Source organism: Ovis canadensis, chromosome 6, assembly GCF_042477335.2.
Source record: "Ovis canadensis isolate MfBH-ARS-UI-01 breed Bighorn chromosome 6, ARS-UI_OviCan_v2, whole genome shotgun sequence".
In the NCBI taxonomy this organism is placed as follows: domain Eukaryota; kingdom Metazoa; phylum Chordata; class Mammalia; order Artiodactyla; family Bovidae; genus Ovis; species Ovis canadensis.
In genome coordinates this window covers 22589145-22614004 of record NC_091250.1, presented here as the reverse complement: position 1 = coordinate 22614004, position 24860 = coordinate 22589145, and the positions used below count along the sequence as shown (strand labels likewise).

General features: G+C 44.0%; 1 protein-coding gene and 1 long non-coding RNA gene across 3 annotated transcripts in view; one reads left to right on the top strand and one right to left on the bottom strand.

Moving 5' to 3' along the window:
• Nucleotides 1-3768: 3768 nt before the first annotated feature.
• The window catches only part of SEC24D (SEC24 homolog D, COPII coat complex component), a 116273-nt gene continuing 95181 nt past the window's right edge, over nt 3769-24860 (bottom strand). For both annotated transcript variants that reach the window (XM_069593393.1, XM_069593394.1), the window contains exons 14-23: nt 23196-23312; nt 22311-22481; nt 20927-21023; nt 20658-20803; nt 19560-19698; nt 18698-18816; nt 13439-13618; nt 11161-11352; nt 8969-9058; nt 3769-4602 (exon numbers count right to left, since the gene is read on the bottom strand). In XM_069593393.1, the coding sequence (XP_069449494.1) occupies nt 4462-4602; nt 8969-9058; nt 11161-11352; nt 13439-13618; nt 18698-18816; nt 19560-19698; nt 20658-20803; nt 20927-21023; nt 22311-22481; nt 23196-23312 (1392 nt within the window). In that variant the 3' untranslated portion in view covers nt 3769-4461. The remainder of the gene's footprint in view (nt 4603-8968; nt 9059-11160; nt 11353-13438; nt 13619-18697; nt 18817-19559; nt 19699-20657; nt 20804-20926; nt 21024-22310; nt 22482-23195; nt 23313-24860) is intronic.
• Nucleotides 3811-23403, top strand: LOC138442281 (uncharacterized). The gene is made up of 5 exons (XR_011257617.1): nt 3811-4781; nt 6158-6260; nt 6696-6834; nt 7508-7597; nt 23244-23403. It is a non-coding gene; the product is annotated as an uncharacterized lncRNA (long non-coding RNA).

The window sequence follows — 24860 nt, the reverse complement described above, 5'->3', positions numbered from 1 at the left end:
TGGGTCACAGGGTGATTGACTGCAGAACCTAGGGGGGCCCCGTGGCTAATGCTGGCTCATTAGTGGGTGGAGTCTGTCCAAGAGACCCCAGGCTGTTGCCCATCCACTCGTGGGTACAAAGGTCCTGGCTAGTGCTGACCTACTGGCAGATAGAACAGGTCCTGAAGTCTGATTGCAGGGCCCAGGTGTCCCAGAGCTAGGCTGGATTGCGGGTGATCAGGCTGGTTCCTGTCTTGGTTGAGTGTAGGGTCGTGGGGGGGTCCTGAAGTTTGTGTAGCTTGCTAGTGGGTGGTCAGCTATCAGAGTTGCAGTTTTCTTTTGGCTGGTGTCTGCTTCTTGGTGGGGGTCAGGGGGCGGGGGTCGCTGGGTCCTAGGGTCTCTGGCTTGAAAGCCCTGGTGGGTGGGGCTGGTCCTGGGCCATCTAGTGGGCAGCGTTGTGCCCTGAAGGTCTTCAGTCAGCCTGTCTCCTGGTGGTGAGGCTGTCAGCTGCTGGGCTTGAGGCATCCCAGCCTCAAACAAGTACAGGATGTTTGGTGAGAGCAGGGCTAGTCCTGAAACTGAAACTAGAGGGAGGGTTCCACAGTGGTGCCCGCCAGCACAGTGTCCGCCTGGCAGAACAGGCCCTCCCGGAATGACTGCCCGTGTCTTCGTCCTCACGGTGGGAAGCTGCATTGCCTCCTGCCTCTCTGGGAGACTCTTGTAAGTCTGGCCAAAGTTCCTACCAAATTCCTGCTTCTACCCCAGGGTCCCGGAGCACGCGATAGCCTGTGTGTGCCCTTTCAGAGTAGAGTCTGTGTTCCTCAGCCCTTGGGGACTCCTGAAAGGAAGCCCTGCTGGCCTTCACAGTCAGATACTCCGGGAGCTCCTGTTCCTAGTGTGGGGCCCCTGACCCCAGGAGCCCAGTGTGGGGCGCAGACCTCTGACTCCTGTAGGAGAAGCTCTGCGGCCGGCGTTCTCCCATTTGTAGGCTGCCCACCCAGAGTTATGAGACTTGACTGTATCTTGACTTCATCCTTCCTACCCATCTCCTTGTGGTTCCTCTTTATTTTTAGCTGTATATCCTTTCTGGTAGATTCTGGTCTTTTTCATCAGTAGTAGTTCTGCAGATAGCTGTGATTTTGTGGTGCCTGTAAAGAAGTGAGCTCAGGGTATTTCTCCTCTGCCCTCTTGGCTGATTTATTAGACTATCTTCAAGTGAATTAAGGGATGTGGGCTGGGTTTCTGTTTCATGTAGAGCATGGTGCCTAGAACTGAAACTCACCTAACTGTGGTCTCACCTCAGAGTGGAGTGGGATGTTTGCTGTACTTACTTGATGAACTATCCTTGTTAAAAAAATAAAGTAGCTCGGGATCATATATGCATTCATGCTCCTATAGGTTCATGTTGACAGACCTCCTACATTCTCTTTTAAATAACTCATTTTGTTTTTTTTTTCCCCCCTAAGATGCAGCTTCATGTACATTTATTTTTTGGACACAAGTTCAGAATCTTACATTTCTTCTTATTAAAACTATTCCAAATTGATCTGAAACATTATGCGATTGGCTGACTTGTGGGAAGATTTTAATCCTGTCAGTATATTTGTTGTTTTTCTCGATTTCATGATATCTACAAATTTTAAAGCATACCTTGTTAGGCTTCTTGTTGTTATTCAGTTGCTAAGTCGTGACCAAATCTTTGTGACCCCATGTACTGTAGCACGCCAGGCTTCCCTGTCCTTCACTGTCTCCCATAGTTTGCTCAGACTCATGACCATAGAGTCGATAATGGTCGATAATCCAACCGTCTCATCTTCTGCCACCCCCTTCTCCTCCTGCCCTCCATCTTTCCCACCATCAGGGTACTCTTTGCATCAGGTGGACAAAGTATCGGAGCTTCAGCTTCAGCATCCATCCTTCCAATGAATATTCAGGGTTGATTTCCTTTAGGATCGATTGATTTGATCTCTTTGCAGTCCAAGGGACTGTCTAGAGGCTTCTCCAACACCACAGTTTGAAAGCATCAGTTCTTCGGTGCTCAGCCTTGTTTCTGGTCTGGCTCTCACATCCATACATGACTACTGGAAAAGCCATGGCTTTGACTTATATGAACCTTTCTCACCAAAATGATGTCTCTGTTTTTTAATACACTTCTCTACTTTTGTCATAGCTTTCTTTCCAAGGAACAAGTGTCTTTTAAATTTCATGGCTGCAGTCAGACTGCCTACAGTTAATTTTGAAGCCCAAGAAAATAAAGTCTGTTACTGTTTCCATTTTTTTCCCCATCTATCTGCTATGAAGTGATGAGACTGTATGCCATGATCTTAGTGCTTTGAAAGTTGAGTTTTAAGCCAGATTTTTCACTCTCCTCTTTCACCTTCATCAAAAGGATCTTTACTTTCTTTTTGCTTTCTGCCATTAGGGTGGTATTACCTGCATATCTCAGCTTGTTGATACTTCTCTCGGCAGTCTTGATTCCAGCTTGTGATTCATCCAGCTTGGCATTTCACATGATGTACAAACCAGGAAATGGTGAAGGACAGGGAGGCCAGGTGTGCTGCAGTCCATGGGATCCCAAAGAGTCAGACATGACTGGGCAACTGAACAACTCTGTATAGAAGTTAAATAAACAGGGTGACAGTATATAGCCTTGACATACTCTTTTCCCAATTTTGAACCAGTCTGTTGTTCCATGTTCAGTTCTAACTTTTGCTTCTTGACCTTCATACAGGTTTCTCAGGAGATAAGTAAGGTGATCTGGTGTTCCCATCTCTTTTAAGAATTTTCTACAGTTCATTGTGATCCACAGAGTCAAAGGCTTTAGTGTAATGAATGAAGCAGAAATAGATGTTTTTCTGGAACTCCCTTGCTTTATCCGTGATCCAACGAATGTTGGCATCTTGATCTCTGGTTCCCCTGCTTCTTTGAAACCCAGCTTGTATTATATACATCTGGGAGTTCTTGGTTCACATGCTGCTGAGGGATTTTGAGCATAACTTCACTAGCGTGTGAAATGAGTACAACTCTGGTAGTTTGAGCATTGTTTGGCATTGCCTTTCTTTGGGATTGGAATGAAAACTGACCTTTTCCAGTCCTGTGGCCACTGCTGAGTTTTCCAAATTTGCTGACATATTGAGTTCAGCACTTTAACAACATCATCTCCTAGGATTTTAAATAGCTCAACTGGAATTCCATCACCTCCACTAGCTTTGTTCATACTAATGATTCCTAAGGCCCACTTGACTCCACACTCTCAGATGTCTGGCTCTAGGGAGTGACATGTAATCACAGATGAAACCCTTGGCCATTTCAAGCTTATTTCTTCATCTGTGAATGGGGCTGATAATAAGATTATGGTCACTGTGAGGAATAAATGTGGAGATGTTCACAGAGCAGCCAGTGCAGTTCTCGGGACATTGCATGTATTCAGTGTACTTTAGCTCTTATTAATTACTCATATCACTGACATCAGAGTTGAGCAGGAGAGAGAAGGACAGATACTTGTGTCACACCACTCAAAGCTACTCTCCTAGGTTTATGTATATTCATTAGTAATGGTCCTGTTTTTATTTATTTTGCTCACCAAGACACATGGGAGAACTTTTAAATTGCCTTTCTTGAGTATACTGTCTGACACTGCTTTATTTATTTACCTAATTCTTCCCAACTCACCCCCAAAACTTAGTTTTTTAGTGATCCATCCATCCAACTTTTTCCAAGACCCTTTAACTACCACTCTTATTTCTTTTAAAACCTCAAAATACCTAAATAATGAATTCTACCTGGTAGTTAAGAGCATATGAAGTGATTTATTGATACTGGTTAAGATCCATTATATACAGGTAGAAACCATCAAAATTGTACAGGGAACCATGAAGAATATTGATAAAGACTGTTTTACAGACAAAATAACAACTGGAAAATAGTCTTAACATACACAACATGTAATTATGAAAAAAACGTAGAACACAAATTGTTCCACAAAATAGATTCCAAGGTTATTTAAAAGTCTGCTATGCAAACCTTAAGTTGAGAAATGTTCAATGGGGTTATATTGTTTTAAAAAAATTAAGTATAATGTAAAAATTAAGTTTTTTTATCCCTTACTGTAAATGGGAGAGGAACCGAGACAACTTTTTACCCCAAATCTATACATTTTGAAAAATAATTTATATGTCTAGCACAAAGAAAGAAAATTGAGAATGTTTACAGTTCTGTAAACTATGCCTTTCATGAAATGCAAACTGCATCATTTTTTTTTAAATTGTGCAATCAGAAATAGACTGTTCCCTTTAAGGTACAACTGTACCTCAATTGGCTTTATACCTGAGCACCAAAGCTGAAGTTCTAAAATGCCGTCTTGGAAAGCTATTCTGAAAATGAGCAAGAAATCAAAACTAGACTGTTACTATCCAGAGAATTAGGCACCAAGAAGGAGAGTGTCTCCTTAGAAATGCAGTATTAACAATAGAGAAGTTTCTGTTAATTAAGCAGCTGACAGATCTCCTTGTGAACACAACAAAGGAAATCCACGTAGGATGATCCTCCATAAAGTCCTTTGTCTTCTACCAGGAACTGTCGGAAAACCATATCTGGCTGTTCTCGCTGCTTTACTATCGTCAGCTAGGAAGAAAACAACAAGGCAGCTGGTTATAAACATTTCCTGAATGTGGCTCAATGCTGTATGCTTCAGTTTCACCAGAATTGCATGTCTGCTGTCTATGAGGCCTTGGAGGAGGACAGGAAAATGCCAGTTACCCAGAGTAGAGAGAGGCGGTGCAAAGCCACAAAAATCAAGACACGTAAGTGGCAACAATGAAACAAAAGCAGAATGTTACGGAAATGGCTGCACAATGGCAGTGACTCGCTGAACCTTCAAGGACAGGGTAGGATTTCCTTAAGGATATGGGAGTATGGTGTTAGGGAGCATTCTACTGGGGAACCACGTGCCAAATACACAGTCCTGGATGGCAGGTAAATTAGCACACACTTCTAGAAGTCCGTGGGAGATGACGCGTTTGGGTTTTTGTAGAAAATGTGAATCAACGAAGGTGATGAAGAACAACTGGCTGTGGTGCATAGCGTTCACTAGGGGGATGAGGGAAACGAGACGGGAAGCAGCTGCAAGCATCTAAGGTGCGAGACAGTCAAGACCTGAATGAGGCAGTGTAGCTGCAAAGAAGACAGATGGAAAAGATAATGTTCTTAAACTACTGAAATTAATCTTAAAAAACAATTTTACACCGATTACATGTGGAAATGGTAATATTTTAGATAAGTTAAAACCTTATCAAAATTGTTTTTAATTGTGGCTGCTACAAAGTATAGAATTAATGTGCAGCTTGCATTATTGGACAGTGCTGCTCTAGAGGGAGAGACCCATGGGGAGGAAGCCCAGAAAAAGGTAGTTTGTCATGAATACTCTCAGCTCTTCTGTTGACCCACTTACTCACTTGTATTTCAAGAAGTTAAAGCAGACGATCAGAATGGTCAGAATTTGATATCTGTTGAGCTGTGTGTGTGGTTAATGGGGACAGATGTGCAAAATATTGTCTTCATCTACCACCTGTACAATTAAGAAGAACCAGGGCATCATCTCTCACTTCCTTTTGCCTGGTGAAACCACCCAAAGTGCCTGCAGCTACCAGCTTCACACCCGCTACGGTGAGGAAGGCACGTTCCATATCGGCTGGGTGCAGCTACCATTTCGAGCTGGCTAATTCCACGTGGATACGGACACATGTGACGTCTTGGCTGGTCCGTGCCAGGCCCTGACACTGGAACAGCAGTGTGTAGAGTCATTCCATCTGATGAGGGGAAAGAAACTAGCCCCTCCCATGGGAACATCGCCAAGGAGTTGAAAGTGTGCATCCTGGTGAGCCTGAAACCAAGGCAGTTTTCTTGAAAAGAGAAATTTACACAAGTAAATTGTCTTCTCCACCTTTCCCCAGGTGCCACTAGGACTCTGCCATTGTCTGCTATGGGCAACACCAATGTGGGTCTGGCCTCAGTGAGACAGCTCAGGCTGAGACTGGGCAGAATAAAAACACCATGGAGGGAAGGATTTGAGGTCCTAATTTCCTTAGAATTTAATTTTTCTATGGAAATTAATGGAAGCTCATATTGCTCATCTGGGGGGTACTGCCATTCATTTATTTAGTTTTTGGTTTAAATGTAGTGGTCACTGTAAAACCTTCTCTGATGTGTTCATCTGGCCATGATCTGAAGTAGGAAACAGAAGAGGGGATGAATTTCAACCTTGGAAGAAACTCATCTTTAAGGTAAAGGAATTAATATCATGCTATCGCATTTGAGTCTCTACAAAGCTGGATCACCCAGCACTTGGTGGAAAGTCTCAGGGAACTGCATTTATAGAAGTGGTGGATATGGTGTCTTGACATGCTGGTGGTCTTCTCATGGATACACCACCCACATCAGAGGAGAAAGTATATTGGGAGGGACTGGGAATCTGTATGTTATTCCCCTCAGTGTTTCCATAGGGAGGGACGCAGCTCGGTGGGGTGGGGTGGGGAGGGGAGAGGACTATAAAATGGTCACTGCTGGTCTCCCCGCCACGTTCCTGTGTGCCCTCTCCGTGGAAGGACTGGTTAATCCAACTGGTCTAAATGGGATATTCTCTGGGCCATGTTACCAGTGCTTAGAGAATTATTGTACTTCAAAATGCATTTTCTTCTCTCACATTGCCTGTTTCACAGGGCACAGATAAATGATGGCAGTGATCAGGATGGCCCAAAAGGAGTATGCTGAATGAGAGGAGAGTGCCATGGGTATAACTTAGGAGAGCATCAACTTGTCTTAAGGGGCAGATGAATGAAGAGAAGCCAGAGGAAAAAGGTCAGTGAGAAAGAATCAGGAGAGTATGATGTCTTGAAAGCGGACAGAAGAGAAACACTGAGGAAAGTAGCAGTACTCAGTCCTGTAAAGGGGTTGAGAAGAAAATGTCTTTAGCAGTTTGGCAGTTCCAAGAAAACTCGAGCTGGGAAGGAAATTACAAGCAGTTATTAACATTTCAGGAAGCATGGTGGGAAAATGCCTGCTATGTTTCTAGTGTTCAGTACACATTTTAAAGGAAGCAGCATCTTGGAGAAGCAGCAGCTTCAAAGAAGGAAGATGTGACAACAGCTTGTAAACTGGAAAGGAGCCAGTGGGGAGGCAGTATTCTAGGAAGCACAAGAGGAAGAAGAGATACTTTGGAGCCTGGAGAACCATGAGCAGGGCAGGGCTAGAATTTCAGTAAAGCATTTGATTTAGGTAATCTGGGAATACACTGTGATAGAAATCTCTTCTTTTTTAATTCTCCCACTAATGTAAGACTGTGCTGACAGTGGGCTCTAAGAGGGCCGATTCTCTGAAAAACTAACTAGCATAATCGAGAAGGTAGCAATGCCTTCTGGTTTGATTTTGCTATCCTTGACCCTTTTCTCCTCCTAGTCAATCTGGACTCTTTCAAAGATATAAAGACTCTTTAAATGTGTCTTCATTTCCTTTGTGTGATCCATTTTCAAAGGTTGGAGAAGAAGATGTAAAACCAAGCTCATGGACTGATCAGCCAGGACAGGCCTTTGTCTTTTGTGACCTAGCTGTGCGCCCTGACCAGGTGAGCGTGCTCCTTTTCACGTCTGCTAAGCAGCAATGGCAGCTGAGAGGCTGTGGGGGACCAGGTATCTCCTGGATTCCTTCAGCTCTCACATTTCTGGATTTTAATGAGTTTCAAATTCTTTGAAACCCTGAAAATATCAAGGATTTTTCAAACAGAGATACATTTGCAAGTAGCACATAAAAAAATCATTTAAGCTAAAATTAGTATTAATATTATATAATTTCTTATATTTTATTTACATATTATATTTGGTGACTACTCCAGATATTTTAATAACCACAGCTGACATGACCTTGATAAGCAGGTCATGAAGCAGGTGAGAGAAAGCAGAGGAGAGGAAAGGATTTTCATTTTTCCTGAAAGAAGGGGTTACTGAGCACAGGGGTGATCGCCATGTTTAGTCTGGCTCCTTCTCTGCATTTGGGGCCAGTTATGGAGATGCAGGCACTAGGACAAAGGTGGCTCATCCTTGCTGTGCATTCTGAACACGAGTTCTGGTAAATCTGTGTGTCATAAGACCCTAAGATTTCATCACACGTCTCCAGGGTACTCAGAGTGTTGTGTGAAGAACATGTTTAGTTTGAGCCTTCACTGCCGTCTCTAGGTCCTGCCCTGAAACTGAACCCAAGTATTGATGTAAAAACAGTTCTGGAAAGGTTTTGTTTACCCAGATGTCCTAGAGATTATAAAGCTCTTTATTCAACTTTCCTAAGTTCTACTAAAGTTGATGTTTGCATGCACGAGTATCTATCATGGTAAAGAACATTGATATAAACTGATATAATATTTATGTTTTGGGGGAACAATAGCCCCACAATACCCTGGTTCTTGTAGAGGCCTGCCTGCAGCTGAGTGTCCTGCACCTCTGCAGGTAGTAGTACAAGTAATAGACCACCGTCATCTGTACGTTCCAGGCAATTCTACTATTGAGCTTAAAAAGGAAAACGGGTGAGTACTTGGCACTTAGCAACAAGGCATAATTTTCCTGACTTAACAGACATTTTACATTCTTTTACTCACACTCAAAAAAAGCTTGGAAGGACTAGGATAACAAAATTTTTCAGAGATAATAAAAGCTGTAAAAGTCAAACTTAACAAATGCTTTTATACTTCTAAAATTTTAAGCACTGAAGGAAAAGTCATTTCAAAGACTTAATAATATCAACTGTTTCTAAGTTAATACTAAGATAACCCATAGTTAATCATGGTGATAGTTATTTTTGTATGTGTGTAGTTGACAGGTAAGTAGGTATACTCAGAGACTGTGAGTTTTCTATGAGAAATCATGTTATAAAAATACAGGACATGCATTTTAAAGTCTGTAAGGAAATCAAAACACTTGAAGAAAGAAGAAAATCTCATTCTTACCTTCATTGAATATGGCCGCTTTTGTTGGATAATACCCATTATCATTCTGAGTGTTTGTGAGTATGGATTTCCCACCTCAGGCAATAATGTCTAAATTTAAGGAAAATAAAGTTTAAGTTTCAGTACAAGTTATAACATTTAGATAGAAGCAGAATGAGATTATTAGAATGTTAAAGTTAAAAAATATCCTTCCACACTGTTGGCTTAGTTCATCTACCTAAAAACCAAAAATGTGAAATAAAAATGCATTAAAAATGATTCATACTCATCAGCATAATTTGACACAAACAGTATATGATTTTTGCAAAGAATGTGAAGTCACCATGATTTTAATTCCGTTGCAAGATGGATATTTCAAGGCTGTGTTATGAGAGAAGGATATACCTCATTCCTTCAGTGGATCAGCAGCAAAACCCTGAGGCATTACCCCACGTGGAAAATGCCATCCAAATACCACTGTCCCAACATTCAAACCACCAAATGCTGACTTCTCAGAGGGAATGTGGCCTCTTAGATTTCCCTGAAATCTGGGTAATGGTATATAAAAGACAGCACCCACGGCATGTGGCCCCCAGGGGACACAAGAGATCTGGACTTAGATTTCTTTCATTAAGACGTAAATGTTAATGCTTACTTCTAAGCAAGGAGATACCAAGAGCTAAGACAACATCTGTGAGTTAGCCACTGGAAAAGTGAACTGGAACATTTTACCAAAAAGTCACACATCTCAGGAAAAGATCATAGACAATATTTTTCACAGGAGTTGTTTAAAAAAAAGGCAAGAAATTAATTATTTATATTCACAATTCACACCCTTTATGTATTCTCTATGTGGTCTCTTTAAGACTGTCTTTAAATTTTCATTTAAAAAACAAACATAAAATAAGTATACTTTATGTATATATCTCAAAGTGCCAACTGCCTCTAAAAAGAAAGCAATATTTGGTTTTTTGTCTTACTTTTTGAAGAAGGTTGAGAAGAAATATGGAGACATAAGCACAAACCTAGCAATCTGTTGCTTTGTGGTGGACAGACTTTGGCTACTTCATATGTATATTCAACAAATATGCATTAACATTTATTTCATATGTGAAATTTAATGTTTAATATATGACATAAGAGGAGGCTTCCTTAAATTTTATATAAACTTTCTTCACACTTATAGTTCTTTGCCCACTGAATTTTAATTTTTAAGAAATTGCATTTCTAATCATTCTTAATTTCAACCACATGCAAACATCTTACTATTTCTAAATATTCATCTTAAAACGAACCTCTTAATGGATACCTTTAACTTCTTTAAAAATATATTTTTACATTCATAATACATATGCAGCTCTCTAAACCGACCACATATCTATTTAACCTGAGATTTTAATCCAGACTCCTCCTCCAGATGCTACGTGTCTACCTTCATACCAGAAATTAAAGCCTTAAGCCATGTGCCAAAACATGAGTGAGGACTCAGGGAACAAATTCTCTGCTGCATTCTGCACCTGAATTCATAGGGAATCCAGTCAAGCAGAGGAAGACAGCCATCACAGCAGTGGGCTCACACGATGGTCTGCAAGTAAGGTATGCAGTCAGTGTGATTCTCGGAGTATACTAGGAAAACCGACAATTACAGTTTAAGAAGAACATCATTTGTGTTCATTCCACATCAAATCTAAGGGTGCATAATTTCAGAAGGGTGCAGAATTTGTTTTTGTGGGATGGTCACATCTGTAGCTAAACATGTCTGACAGATTCTACATCCTGGTGAATATGGAGTTCAGCACCAGGGATGAGCCCAGAGCCTAAGACCAAACTCACTTCCCACCTCTGCCACTTACTACTGAAAGAACTTGTCTCTACACCTCACTGAAGATGTCTAGAAAATGTTGATACTCGTATCTGTCTCAGATTTGTTACAAGAATTAAATGAAATAGTGTGTTTAAAGTATTTGGAGCACAGTGATTAACAAATAGGAAATGCTCTGGTAGTGTTGGCAGTCTCTATTAAAGCATTAATTTGGTTGTTGGATAACACTTTATACAAACAACTTTATGCTAGCTAATTGTTACTCATTAAAACATGAAATTCTCTTATATAGAACTACAGACCTTATTGTTTTGTCTATAATACATGGTTGCACATGAACAAAAAGCATTTAAGAATTTATTACTGCAAAACAAAGAAAAAATATACCTACCATATCTGTGTTGACATGTGCAAGAGATGGCACGTTAAAGATTCCTTGAATCAGTTCTGGTGGGCTGCTTACTCCCAACCATAAGAACATGTTTAGACCATTGGCCAAGAGGAAGATTCCTTCTTCTGAAAGACGGGTCTCAGAGCAGCGAATAGCAGCAGGTAACGTGGTGCTCTTGACATCCAAGGTGTGCTGCGAGGCAGAGGCGAGAGTCAGAAGGCCCTCTTGCTCCATCCCTTGCTCTCCTACCCTTTCCCCCTCCTCCCTCTCAGCTCACATCAATGAGTCCTTGCTCTGCACCATGCATTCTAGTCATTAGACAGTAATCCCCACCTTGTATAGCTAACCATGTTTTGGAGGGAAGAAAGGACAGCAGATAATCTAAGTATATAGAAATTTAGACGGTGTTAAGTGCTGTGAAGGAAATCCAACCAGTCCATTCTAAAGGAGATCAGCCCTGGATGTTCTTTGGAAGGAATGATGCTAAAGCTGAAACTCCAGTACTTTGGCCACCTCATGCAAAGAGTTGACTCATTGGAAAAGACTCTGATGCTGGAAGGGATTGGGGGCAGGAGGAGAAGGGGATGACCGAGGATGAGATGGCTGGATGGCATCACCGACTCAATGGATGTGAGTCTGAGAGAACTCCGGGAGTTGGTGATGGTCAGGGAGGCCTGGAGTGCTGCACTTCATGGGGTCGCAAAGAGTCAGACACGACTGAGTGACCGAACTAAGTGTTGTGAAGCAGGGCAATGGGATAGAGCACACTGGTGGTGGTAGTTTTAAACAGGGGAGTCCAGGAGGTTTGTTAAGAAGGTAACATCTGAGCCAGGGGCCATGGGCATTCCAGATGGGGGGCATCAGGTGCAGAAGGCCTGAGGTGCAGGACTGTCTTCGACGTTCAGGGCTCAGTGAGGAGCCCAATGTGGCTGGAGTACAGAGAGAGAGAGAATATGAGTCAGACAGAAGCAGGTCGGCTTCTCCTGAAGTGGGAAATCCTGAGGTGTTCTGAGGGGCGGAGGGCCATGAACTGACTTTGAACAGCGTTACTCTAACTTCCGTGCGGAAAAGTGACTGGGGGGCCAACAGGTGCCAGCAAGCAGGCTTGTTAGGAGAGGCGACTCTGCTGGAGTCTGGGTGGTGACAGTGGGCGTGGAGAGAGTGCTGCCGGATGAGATGTGGTGGGTGAGGAAGAGGAGAGTCAAAGGGTGAGCGTGGGCCTTTGGTCCTGAGGAACCGGAAGGAGAGAGGGTGACAGACGCATGGGGTGAAGACTCAGGAGACAAGGCCCAGCGCGCTCAGGGGTGGTGCCCATCACAGCCCACGGAGACGGGCTCCAGGGGCTCCAGCACCAGCGCTGCGGAGCTCAGGGCGGTGCCGGCTGCAGACGGGAGCTTGAGCGTCGGCACAGACTGTGGCTGCCGGCCTGACGCAGGTCAGACCCCCGCAGGGCTGTGTGCTCAGACAGAAGGGTCCCGGGGCTTGAGCCCTGGGGGCCCGCACGGGAAAGCAGGGTAAATAAACCAGCAGAGGCGGCATCGGGAGAGGCCGGGGAAGCGGGAGGGCAACCCGGGAAGCAGGTGAAGAAGGCGCTCTAGAGGGAGAGGCTGTCAGAGGACTGCGAGCAGCCCACAGGGCAAGTCGGTCTTAGTGAGACCGTCATGTCCGTGTTCCCCAGGGCCCTAGCTTCTCTGGCAGAGTCCAGTTTTATCCGAAAATCAATTATTTGAACGGACGTTCACTCTTCCTAATTGCACTACCACTGAGAGCCTGGGCGTGCGTTTTGATCCAGGAGTCAGAAACCAGCCCTCGGCTGTCCCCGCTATGATCCCGCAGTTATAACCCGCTAGGTCCCGGGGGGGAAGAAGCCGAGGAAGAGAGCACGTCAGGGCTATCTTCAGTAAGGAAGCAAGGTACATCACCAGGTAAATTCCCTGAGGGCGTCTGCACAAGGGTCATCAGAACCATTCTGATTAAACGTGGTGACTCTCAGACAATTAATACACTGTCTAGCAGTTGCCTTTCATGCCATAAAGTAGATTTCAACTGAAGCTGGCCTTCCTGACCGTTCAGTCTGCCTAATCCGTCAAAGAGGACCCCTCTGGGAATGAAGGCAGAGACGCAGTCACCCAACAGTTCCGTGAGCGGGAATGCCCCGCCCCGAGCCCGTCTCAGGCCTGCGCTGCATGTGACACCGAAGTTTCTGGTTAAGAACGAAGGATGATTCTCTCCCGGACGTCTCCAGGAAATGCGCCACCACAGCGCGCTGCCTACTTACTATGGGCAGAAGCTGTGGGTAAAAGAAGAGCTGCGAGTCGGCCACGCCCATGGTCATGACCAGCTGCCTCTGGTAGGCCCGCTCGTCCGTGGAGATCTCGGGTCTGCCGAGCAGCACGCAGTTCTTCAACAGGCAGTTCATGTACACTGGCAGGACTTTCATGGAATCCGGCAAAATCAGCTGGAAGAGAGAGACACTGGTTTCAGATACTTGCTCTTTGCGGAGAATCAAGACCCACTGCACTTCACCTGTAAAAGAGAAACAAGATTTGCTCTCTGAGGATGCAGAGAGCATCCGGTAACCCACATGCAGCACCTAGAGCAGGGAAAGCAGCACGGGGCAGGCATTCAGAGAGCGGCAGGTGGCTGTCACGCTCTCCAGGGCCCTGGCAGCTTGGCACAGTGTTCTCAGCACAGCTCTCCGCGGGGCATGTGGTCCCAGCCATGACTCTTACCAGCTGTATGCCTCGCAAAAACTCCTCATCCTCTCTTTTCCTCCATTTTCTCTTCTAAAATAATAGCACCTCTACTTCACGATCCTGGGGGGGGAGGGTTAGGAGAATTAAATTGTTTCTGATGTGTGCAGTACTTAAAGTAATACCCAGCACACAGTGCCATATACATGTTTATGAAATGAAATGTATAAGTTATTTCCTAATCTGTATTACCAGCTGCTTTCTACCTCGAGTTCAAGAACAGCATTTCCAGCTACCCCTGAGATCTCTCTTCCTCTGTGCTCTTCCTGCGGCTTAAACTCACAGTCACAGACTCATCAGACACTGAAGGAGGACTGTGTCACAGGTTCTATCAAAGCATCAAGGCCTCTGCAGAGGAATGAGCCATAGTCCACATGCAAGATGGCTAATGTGCACTGGGGATGATATACATACAGACAGATAAACCATAGTAAGGGAAATTCAAATAACAATACCACTCAATATATATAGAAATTAAAACAGGAAATGTTTTGTGAATTTATTAGGTATGTCACTAAATGATAACAGGAAAAAAAATCAAACTCCTACAATTCCACAAACATGGTTTTCCTCTTATGTTTCCTGTTTTAGATACTAGAGCTACTAGATGAACCCTGATTTCATTTTTTCTTTACCTTCAACTAGAACACAAATTCTCTCTATTCCTTTATAATCCACCATTATAATCTTTAAAATCCACCTGTACCTTCTTCCTCGCCACCCTCTCTCTGGCTTATGTGAGCTCATTCTGACTTCATTCTAACTGCCTCCAAGTACATACCATAATATGATGCTCCAAATAGTAACACAATTCTAGAAACATGAGTAAAGAAATTACAAATAATTTGCCTGTGTGTTTAACCTTACCAACACAGTTTTACAAATATGGCTAAGAATCAAGAGAGACTGGCATTTCTTCCATTTATAGTAGGTCCATGAACAGCAAAATATCCAAAAGAAGAGCATATACAGGAGATAGATAATCTGCAAATATAAATACCTGGTCTATAAATTCATGATTTCTTTTTAGCTTTCTATCTTAATGATGAAAAAAATATGCACTTAACAGAATACACACTGAAAAGAAGATTTCCCTTAGGGCTCTGTTATTAATAGGATTTATTCCTCAAATCCCTTTATCATCGCTTCTCATGATCTTCTAAGGAAGGAATATGTAAGACAGAACTTTCTAACTGGTTAAGGAAAATATATTTTAGAACAATTCTACTTTGCAGTTTGTTTTTCCTCTCAACTTTTGTCTCTTTTCAAAAAAACCAAAGACAGATAAATGCATGTTTCCTCATATGACAAAATGCTCTTAGAATTTCTTCTCTAGCATAAATTTTTTTTTAATTGAGAAATACTGTTTAACATTATATTAGTTTCAGGTATATAACATAACAATTGATACCTGTATATATTGTGAAATGATCACAATTCTAGTTAACATCATCACCATACAAAGTTACAGAATTTTCCTGTGATGAGAACTTTTTAATATTTACTCTTGGCAACTTTCAAACATGCATTAACTAGAGCAGCTATGCTGTACATCATATCTTCATTACTTACTTATTTTATAACTGGAAGTTTGTACCTTTTGAGCCCCTTCGCCCATTTTGCCCACCCTCCACACCTCCCGGCAGCCACTGGGAAGAAGCAGTCTCTTCTCAGTATCTGAGCTAGGTTTTTGTCTTTTAGATTCCCCATATAAGTGAGACCATATGGTGTTTATCTTTCTTTGACTTACTTCACTTATTTAGCATAAAGTATTTTTATTTGACAGCATGTGGTACTGGAGTATGTTTTCAGCCAAGGAAAATTAGGATTAAAAAAAAAATTACAAGCCAAGGATACAGGACACAAACCATGGTCACTGGAGCCAAGTGGCCCCAGGGCTACTTCTGGGCTAATCACCAGTTATGGATTAAAAATGTTCTTAGATCCCCATAGAGAAGCATGTACGTACAGTTTTTAAATATTATCTTGCAATTCACTGGCTGTTTCTCATTAATCAGGTCACATTAAGACAGTTAAGAAATTTGTTGCCCTAAATACCACAAAGAGTTGAGCGTGGCCCGTGGTGACTCTTTCAGGACTAAAAAGTCTGATTAGAGGAGACTACAGAGGGCAGGAGGAACAGAATAGAGAAGGAAAGTAAGAAGGAAATTCTGTGATGAAGAAAACTGAGTTAGAGTGAAAGAAAACAGTCACTCAATGTTTTTGAGGTAGGGAAGAAAATGTGGTAACAGATCAGTACTTAAAACCTTTCCTTGCCTCCCTGATCCTCTCCATAAATAGTGAAATTACTCTTGGGAAGAAAAGGTGTGAGTGAGGAGGGAGTGCAAATTCATATGAGTCCAGTTTGACTGAATTTGGAGAATTCTCTGCTTTGGGTTTTGAAGTAACAGATGTGGTAATGGAAAAAAAAAAAAAAAACTATTACTTTCCAGTTAAGGTGATGCAACTTACCTCCTCAAGTCAGTGTACTCCCATATGATGTAATATATTTAAGTTTGGGACAGTGAGTTGTTATATTTAACAAAAAAGGAAGCTACATTGCTTATGTAAGGTTAAAAAATTGTTTTAATGTTGTTTTAAATTATATGTCTTAACCCAGCATCTATCCTATGACTTGCAGAATGGGTGCCTCCTAAAATTTTGCACCTTAAGCTCCTCTTTTGCATCAACCCTGTGCTGGCCCTGGCGATTCAGTAAAAGCGTATCTCCTGAGGTCCAGTATATATAATGCAAGTACACAGCTCCTTAACAGTCTTGCTTGGACCAAGGGAACTTTGGGCTCTGTAGTACTAAATAAAACAGTAGAATACAAATTTCCCCATGGAAATAATTTCTTACAAGTGAACTATGGAAAGACCACCAAATTTGAAGTTACATTCTCTGAGAAAAACCTCAAGTCTAGCCATTCTGTTAAATAATGGTGTATTTTTAATATATCATTGTTACTAACAGTATTATCATCTCTACATTTTCCCTACTCCCTGATGGATAACGGTACAACTGAAATGTGCTAATGGAGAAAGAAAAATCTCCAGAAGAACAGGAATAATCTTTGTCTACTTTTTTCAGAAACCGACTGGCATCAGAATGCTGTCACTCCAGAAATAAACTGTGCAAACAGATCTAGAAGTAAAGGCAAAGCTTATAACTTTAAACCAGAAAGAACCAACCAGTTTTATTTCTTCCCTTAAGCAGGCAACAGATTTGTTTTTAACATAAGGTTTTTTTGAATCCAATTGCTGTAGCAAATAAACTTCCTCAGAGCTCGCTAACTGTACCTGTTCTTCTTCAGCAAGTCCTCCTGACGTGTGAGACACTCCAGACACAGAGCAATGTTCCCAGAGCTCCGAAACAGTGAGACTGGGGGGTGCAGTGGTCCTGGCTGGCCTGTACCCAGGAGCTCCTGGGGGGCTCTGTGTAGGATGCTCTGAAACGGGACTGACGCTGAGTTTACTGAAGAGGCCAATCCTCTGACTAACAAAGAGGGCTCACTCACACAGATCTAAGGGTTGCTTCTGTGATTATCAGCAGGAGATGAAAGAATGGGTGGCTACTTTAATCCCTCTGGACAACAAAGGAATTTCTGTAAAAAGTCCAAACTAATAGTCTTTTAATTTCCTGCATTACCCAGATTATGCATTTGGCCCCCAGATGTGTCTCCACTATTGTTGCTGCTGAAGGGTGGCTTTAGGTGGGGTTTCAGGTGTCACTGTGGACAAGAATTAACCAGAAAGGCTCCCACCTGTTGCTGTCTTCTTTGATTCTGTGTTCAGATGTTCAATACACAGCTATGAGAAATGGCATCTAGCTATGATGGGAAAGATGAGGAAAAAGAGAACAGATGCAAAAATAAATGTGGGCCTGAGGGTCTGCCTTTTGTTTTTGTCTTTTGTTTTCATGAGTCAGATTTATTTAAAAGATCTAAAATTTCAAGTTATTAGCCAGTTTTTTTCAAAACTCTTCATACCTATTAATTTTTTTTGTTTTTTGGCTGTGAGCATGGGGGGTCTTAGTTCCACAACCAGGGATCAAACCTGTGCCCCCGGCAGTGAAAGCACGGAGTCCTAACCACTGGACTGCCAGGAAATTCCCTATTATTAACTATTAAATACAAAGAACTTTAGAATTTATAAATTTTGTGTTTATAAAATATAGATAAGTCATTTCTGCCATTAGTTTGCGTCAACTTTGATTGTTAATATACCCAAAAAGTATTTAAGCTTCCCCATTTCACAATGTAATATTCATCATCTATATGCAAAAGAAAACCTGATTTATACTGACATTTCTTACATACAATATTCTTTTGTTTTATATAATGTAGTGACTGTCAGCACAATATGCACACACATTTTGAGGTTCAAGCATGCTGCAAGGCCACTAAGTTTTTTTCAGTGTTGGCTGTAAAAATACCATGGGCTTCCCTGGTAGCTCAGTGGATAAAGAATCCACCTGCAATGCAGGAGAGACCTGGGTTCAGTTCCTGGGTTGGGAGCATCCCCTGGAAAAGGGAACGGCTGCCCACTCCGGGATTTTTGCCTGGAGAATCCCATGGACAGAGAAGCCTGGCGGGCTACAGTCCACGGGGCTGCAGAGTCTGACATACCTGAGCGACTTCCACACATAAAAATACTGCGGTCCCCCAGCGGCACCCGCAGTGTGCTCGGTTGCAGTTTACCAGGCAGCATCTCAGTACCCAGACGACAGCAGCCCTCAGCAGCAGAGGCCGCGCGAGCAGGCCCTGAAGACAGCGGGGGGCTTACCTGGCTGGCTGCAGAGGGACTAGCACAGTTCTTCCGGTAGCAGGCCAACATGTGGGCAGTCTGGTTAACCAGGATTTCCCGAATGACCTTCAAGGGTTGGTGTAGAACGGCTTTAAAAGCTGTTTGCACGAAACAATGAAAAGGGCATAAAAGGTTTAGCTCAGAAATGGATCCCTCCAAATATAATCAAAGAACAAATTGCTATTATCTTCAGATCGCTCAGCCAGGAATAACAGCATTTTAAATGTTAAAGTAAGGCTCTTCTCTTGACTAAGTATGATGGTTTAGCCAGTGGAAAACAACAGCCTACCTATAACAAAAGGTGGGAAATTGGTCCAGATTCGTCCTCAGAAGATTAGACACAGGACTCTACTCACAGAGAAAAGCAAGACCAGTTCACCATCTCTGATGTTCTGAACTCCTATGGGCTGGACTGCTCTTCCAAAGCTCAGTGTAGAATTTCAGCTGAGGTTTGGGGCAAGGAGGGGAGGAGCAGCCAGGAAACTCCACCTTGGGCCCCTACCACTTCCTAATTATCTCGGTAAGACTAATCCAATTCAGTCTCCTGTGAGGGACCCTATTCTTCCATTATCTCCATGTGCACACTCACCATCATGAGTCTCAGGACCACCTTCCTCAATTTCAACTCTGTTGCCCTGGGAAGGATTCAGTGTCCCCTTATTTGTCTAGACTTAGAAATGCTGAGTCGTATTCTTCACCCTCTGCTTGTATCAATTCTGAGTTTACCCACCAGAAGGCTACACCATCCCAAGACCTGTTAGCTACTAACTTGGTTTAACCCACAAGGCTGCTTGAACCACTAGGCAAGGTGCTCTGCACCCCAGGATCGGCAGAGAGTTACCTGACTTGGCGAAAAAGTTGATGAGGGCATCTGTCTCACAGCTCTTATACAGATCCGCCAACTGGGAGCTGCAGTTCAAGCCCAGGTTGTGAATCCGAAGTCGTCTCTGACCGCTGACGGTTGTGTAGAGCACGGCGCACTGCAGAGGCAACGTGTTTCCTGGTTAGCACGTCCACTCAAGCTAGCCTGGTCTTACTTACATGCACAGGACAGCGTGCACAGCTCCAAGACCTCTAAACCCTCCAACAGGCCTTTCCCGTTAGCGCTAAAGACTAAACAACACATAAGGGAGAATGATGGCCAGTGATACATGGGGTGTCCATGCAGCATTTAGCTGGTTTAAACTTAGGTTTTAATGGGGCTGTTCACATGCAAATACCTGTTTGTATTTCCACAATGAGGCTACACTTCCTAGCTTAGATTTTATTGCCAGGGATTCAGGTCCAGAAATAATACCTTCACATTATCATAGTCCTACTCCAGGCTCACTTCACCCAAAAAGAAACAGCTAGCTCTGGTGACAGGTTTTATCCTAATGATAAATGTATACATTTTGGTAATGCGAACAAGTAACCATTTCCCCATTTTAAAGTACACATTAGTTACTAGAGTTCTTCCTCAATTTGATGTCAACTTCTCCCTTCTTCAGGAGTGAGACTGTTATCTGAAAACTGACCATTAGAATTTCTCCTGTTTTATGTGAAAGTCTCCATGGCTTCTAGTTAATCTTACTTGCTACAAAGCCATGTTCTGTGGATACTTGCTTCTGATATGATGACCTGTCTCAGCACAGTGTCCGGCGCATGGCAGGGGTGCAGCAAACCCGGGGGGCTGGGGACCGATGCCTGTCGTCTGACCTCAAGTCTGTGGGGTCTCATGCAAAGACTCCATAGACATCATTAGTTCAGAGAAACAGCACAGGAATCAGGGTGTGCAGAATAAACCACAGAGCGCTCCAATCTAGTGGCTTCCACCTTCGGAGAAACGGAGCTGGACTTCCTTATGGAGAGACTGACACAGCTGATGGTCTTGGGAGTCTCCCCAGTGATCACTGTCAGTAACAAACTAAGCAAAAGATAGGAGTCCGTTCTGAGTCACCTGAATCAAGGCTCCAGTGTCTTCACTGAGCTTGTCATCATGCTTGAACTCCACAGTCACAGCCTTGTCACAGTCGATGGCTGCCATCTCTACGTCAGTGGTGTTGTTCATATAAATGCCGCCAAAGAAGTCGGTGGCTCTGAAACCTGAGGAAAAACAAATGTTGTTTCTCCTTATTTTACTGTCATTTTCTTTCTTGGCCTGTTGTTAGTTTCAAGAGGAAGCAATCACACATCAGAGACCTGAAAAACAGTATAAATGAAAAGTACCTGTGCTGGTACGAACCCGCATAATAGCATCAAATCCTATTTTCTTCTCAATATCATTTCTGAGGTCATTTAAAAACTGTTGGCTGTCCAAGTGCATCTAAAAAACAAAGGACAATCATGTCCACCAGGTGGCAGTAAAATACTGAAAACAATTTTTTTTAAAAATCTTGATTAAAACTTAGTTTATCCAGAAATCTTAAGGTTCTGAAAGCCCTTTCAATGTTATTTCATTTGTAATCTTGATCTTATCATATCCCTTAGCTAGTTTACAATATAAGTATGTAGCTATGCAATTAAAAATAATTACATTCATCAAAATAAAGATGATGAACATTTGTCCCATTTGTTGGGGGAACACTCGTTCCCTCTCCATGTTTCCATGTGGAGGTACACACATCAGAGGCGCCTCCTCACCCCTTCTCAGGTGAGGGCAGGTGAGGTCTGAGTTTGGGACAAGAAGCCGGGTGGGCAGAGCTCAGCCTCTTCTGCAGCCTCCGGGTAGGGCAGTGGGGCGGTGGGGGCAGGCAGCCTGCAGGAGGCACCCATCGACTGGCCCTCAATATTGGAGCTTGCAAGGGCCAGGGGTCCACAGGAGACGCTTCTGTCTGCGCCCACCCTGTGCCTGGTGGTGTCTGTCTCACGGAGGGGAAAGGAATAGCAAGTCCCACAGACCTGGGTCCCTTCCAGTGTTGACATTCTGATCACCTCTTGACTCAGTTCAGGCTTGGAAGAGGGGATATAATGAACTGACCCCTTCAAACCATAACAATTTAAAACAAAACGTGGTCACTTTAAAAAAGCAATCTTAAATATACTGAATATAAAGGTTTATATAACATATAAACATTTTATAGAAAGTATTATTTCCCTCCAACATGGAAGCTTACATTGATATTCAAACCTGAGGCTGAATTGAGCTCAGTCTGTTGCCATACCTTAGGAAGCAGGAAAGCACTTTTTTCCTTAATGTTTTTAAAAATTTCTTTTTGATTGAAGGATAATTGCTTTACAGTATTGTGCTGGTTTCTACCGCACAGCAACGTGAATCAGCCGTAAGTATGCTTATATCCCCTCGTCCTAAGCCTGCACCCCACCCCGCCTAGGTCGTCTCCCCGCCTAGGTCGTCGCAGAGCCCCGGGCTGGGCTCCCTGGCCGCACCGCACGTCCCCGCTGGCTAGAGTCTGACACACGGTGGCGTGTGTATGCCAGTGCTACCTTCCCGTTTCGTCCCGCCCTCTCCTTCGCAGGAAAGCGATTCTTAACCGGTCCATCCTTTTCCATCAACTCGAGAGGTCACATTTGTCGGTTGCCCACAAGGGGGCGCAGCTCTCTCAAGCTCCGAGAGGCAGGAGGAAACCCGGGGGCCCAGACAGCGGGCATTTACCTGGAAGCCGTTGTATTTGTAGAGCGTCCCCCCCGTGAGCTGAGGCACGAGCCCCAGGGAGGCCACGTCCACGTACTGACTGGGGAAGAGGAAGAGGGTCACGCAGCAGCCGTGAGCCACGCAGTCTTTGGCCAGAGAGTCGTAGACGTTGGTCTGAGGCTGGAAAAGTATCTGAAGAAAAGGGGGCACAGAGGGGGAATGAAACCCACGGAACGTTTCTGTCGTTTCTCCTGCGTTCTCCAGGCTGAGGAAGCAAGCCGTGGTGTGCCCCAGGGCAGCGGCTGTGCGTCCGGCGCCCCGTGTGCCCGGCGTGTGCCACATGACGGGCACGCATGTGCGTGGTGTCATCAGACCCCTGATGACCCCAGGGACGCTGACGCCGCTGCCCTCCCTGCACAGGCCGAGACGAGGCGCCCTGTCTGCGGTCGCGTGGCCCCGGCTGGACGCCCGCCTCACGGCTCACCCTGCCCCGACTGGGTCCCAGGGCAACACCTCAGAGGGTTTGAGCAAAGCGTATTCCGAGCCCCGGGCACCTCAGGACTGCCGTCCTAGGGGGCTGTCCGTCACTTTCACCCTCTACCTGACCCTTCTGCATTTCCCCCCATTTCTCCCATCCCCTAACAGTCTTACCAATCAGTGTCTTACATGGGTTAGACATGAAAAAGCTTGAGATTTTATCTTAATGTAGGTCAGATATCACTTTCCCTAGGAACATATAGTTTCCTCAATTATTTACAATTCACAATCTTCCTGACAATGCACAGTACCCTGGATTTATACATGTAACTCTGCCCCCTTTCCTACACAAATCACACATGGCCTCTCTCTCTCTATTCCTTTGTAAGAACTGACATGACATTTCAAAGGGCAGCTGTTTACAAATACCTTTTCTTTGTCTGTATTAATCATTTTTTTGTCATCTCTGTTTTTTAGTTTCCCTGGTGCTTCTGCAGTTGGCAAAGAGGAATGGAAGATGAACAGCTTCCCAGGACAGTCTGCTGCCTTTAAAAAAAAGAAAGAAAGAAAAAAGACTTCGGTGGGAAAGTTTTATTGTAAGGGACTCAGAAAAATAAAAGTCCTTCCCATGAGCCAAGCACTGTATACATCTCATTAATCCTCACAATAACCTTGTGCCTTATATAGACTGGGAAACGGGCTCAGGGAGGCTGAGAGATCTGCTTCAAGTCAAACAACCTGTAAATGAAAGAGACTATAAATATGTACATATCAGCTGCACTGCGGGGCTTGCAGAATCCCCAGCCGGGACAGAACCCAGGCCCCGAGCAGTGACCGTGTGGAGTACCAACCCCTGGACCACCGGGGATCCCCAGAGAGCCAATACTTAAATGTAGGTCTCTGTACCATGACATTTTAAACACCTGTTAAAATGATGTGTCCAAGTAAAAATACTTGCTCCTTTATCCAACACAAGTCTTTCAGAACCAGGTGAATCCCAAAAGCAGAAGTAAATAATACGATTCCCAGGATCCTGACGGAATAGGAGCTCTTCTTTGAAACCGCCAGTAAACACAGATGACACCTGCAGTGGTGGCCAAGGAGGAATGCGCAAGAACGCAGTGCTGCTGCGGCAACAAGAGACGCAGGAACCAGCTTTCAGGCAAGAGGACAGAGGCAAAACTGTGGGGTCACGGTGACCCTGCCGACCTGCAGTCTCTGCGAAGTAACAGCGCCCAGGTGGGCGCCATGAACATCGACTCAGCATTAAGATTAAAACCTTATTTAAGGAGCTGAGAAGTAGCCTATGAGCAAAGCTTACTGAAAGTAAGTAACGCGGGATACTGCCCCCCTGCAGTCCTGCCTCTCTCCAAGTCGCCTGGGCACATTGCTGCCTCGAAACGAAGACAACCATTCTGATCACAGAGGTGGCTCTTGTCCCTGTGATGCCTGAAGGCTTTCCATTACAGGATAAAGTCCGCGTCCCTTCATCTGGGCAGGAAGGCCAGGAAAACAGTGGGATGTGTTGCACCAACATTTGCTGTGTGCAGCTCTGCCCCAGACCTTTGCAAACATTTCTTATTTCATGCTGACAGGCTGGGGAAGAAGGCAGTATGGGCTGCATGTTAAGGTCAGGAGAACTAAGGCCCTTCCAGTCTGGCCCAGGTCACACAGCACGGAAAAACAGTTTCAAGGCCCTTTGGAGCCGAGTCTGAATCTGTTTTCCAGTCTAATCTTCTTGCCCTGCCCATCCCCTATACTGGAAGTTCTAACCCTTCCTGCTTTCCTGGAGTACATCATATGCTTTACACACCTCTTTATCTTTGCACTGTTCCCTCTGCCTGGAATACATCTCTCCCTTTCTGTGACCTGGAGCGGTGTGTGCAAAGATGGGGTTCAGTGGCACACGCTGGTGTGCCCGGGTCAGCTGCAAAACTTGTTGGGAAGTTATTGCTAATAATAAGGTATGTGGGTTTGTGACTAACTTCCTCAAAAAGCAAATGAAGAGAACTGAAGGTTAGCCCGGTCCTAACGTGTCTCACCACGTGACATTCTGATGTGCTCTGTGGACTGGGTCCCAGGGGGAGGGTCCCC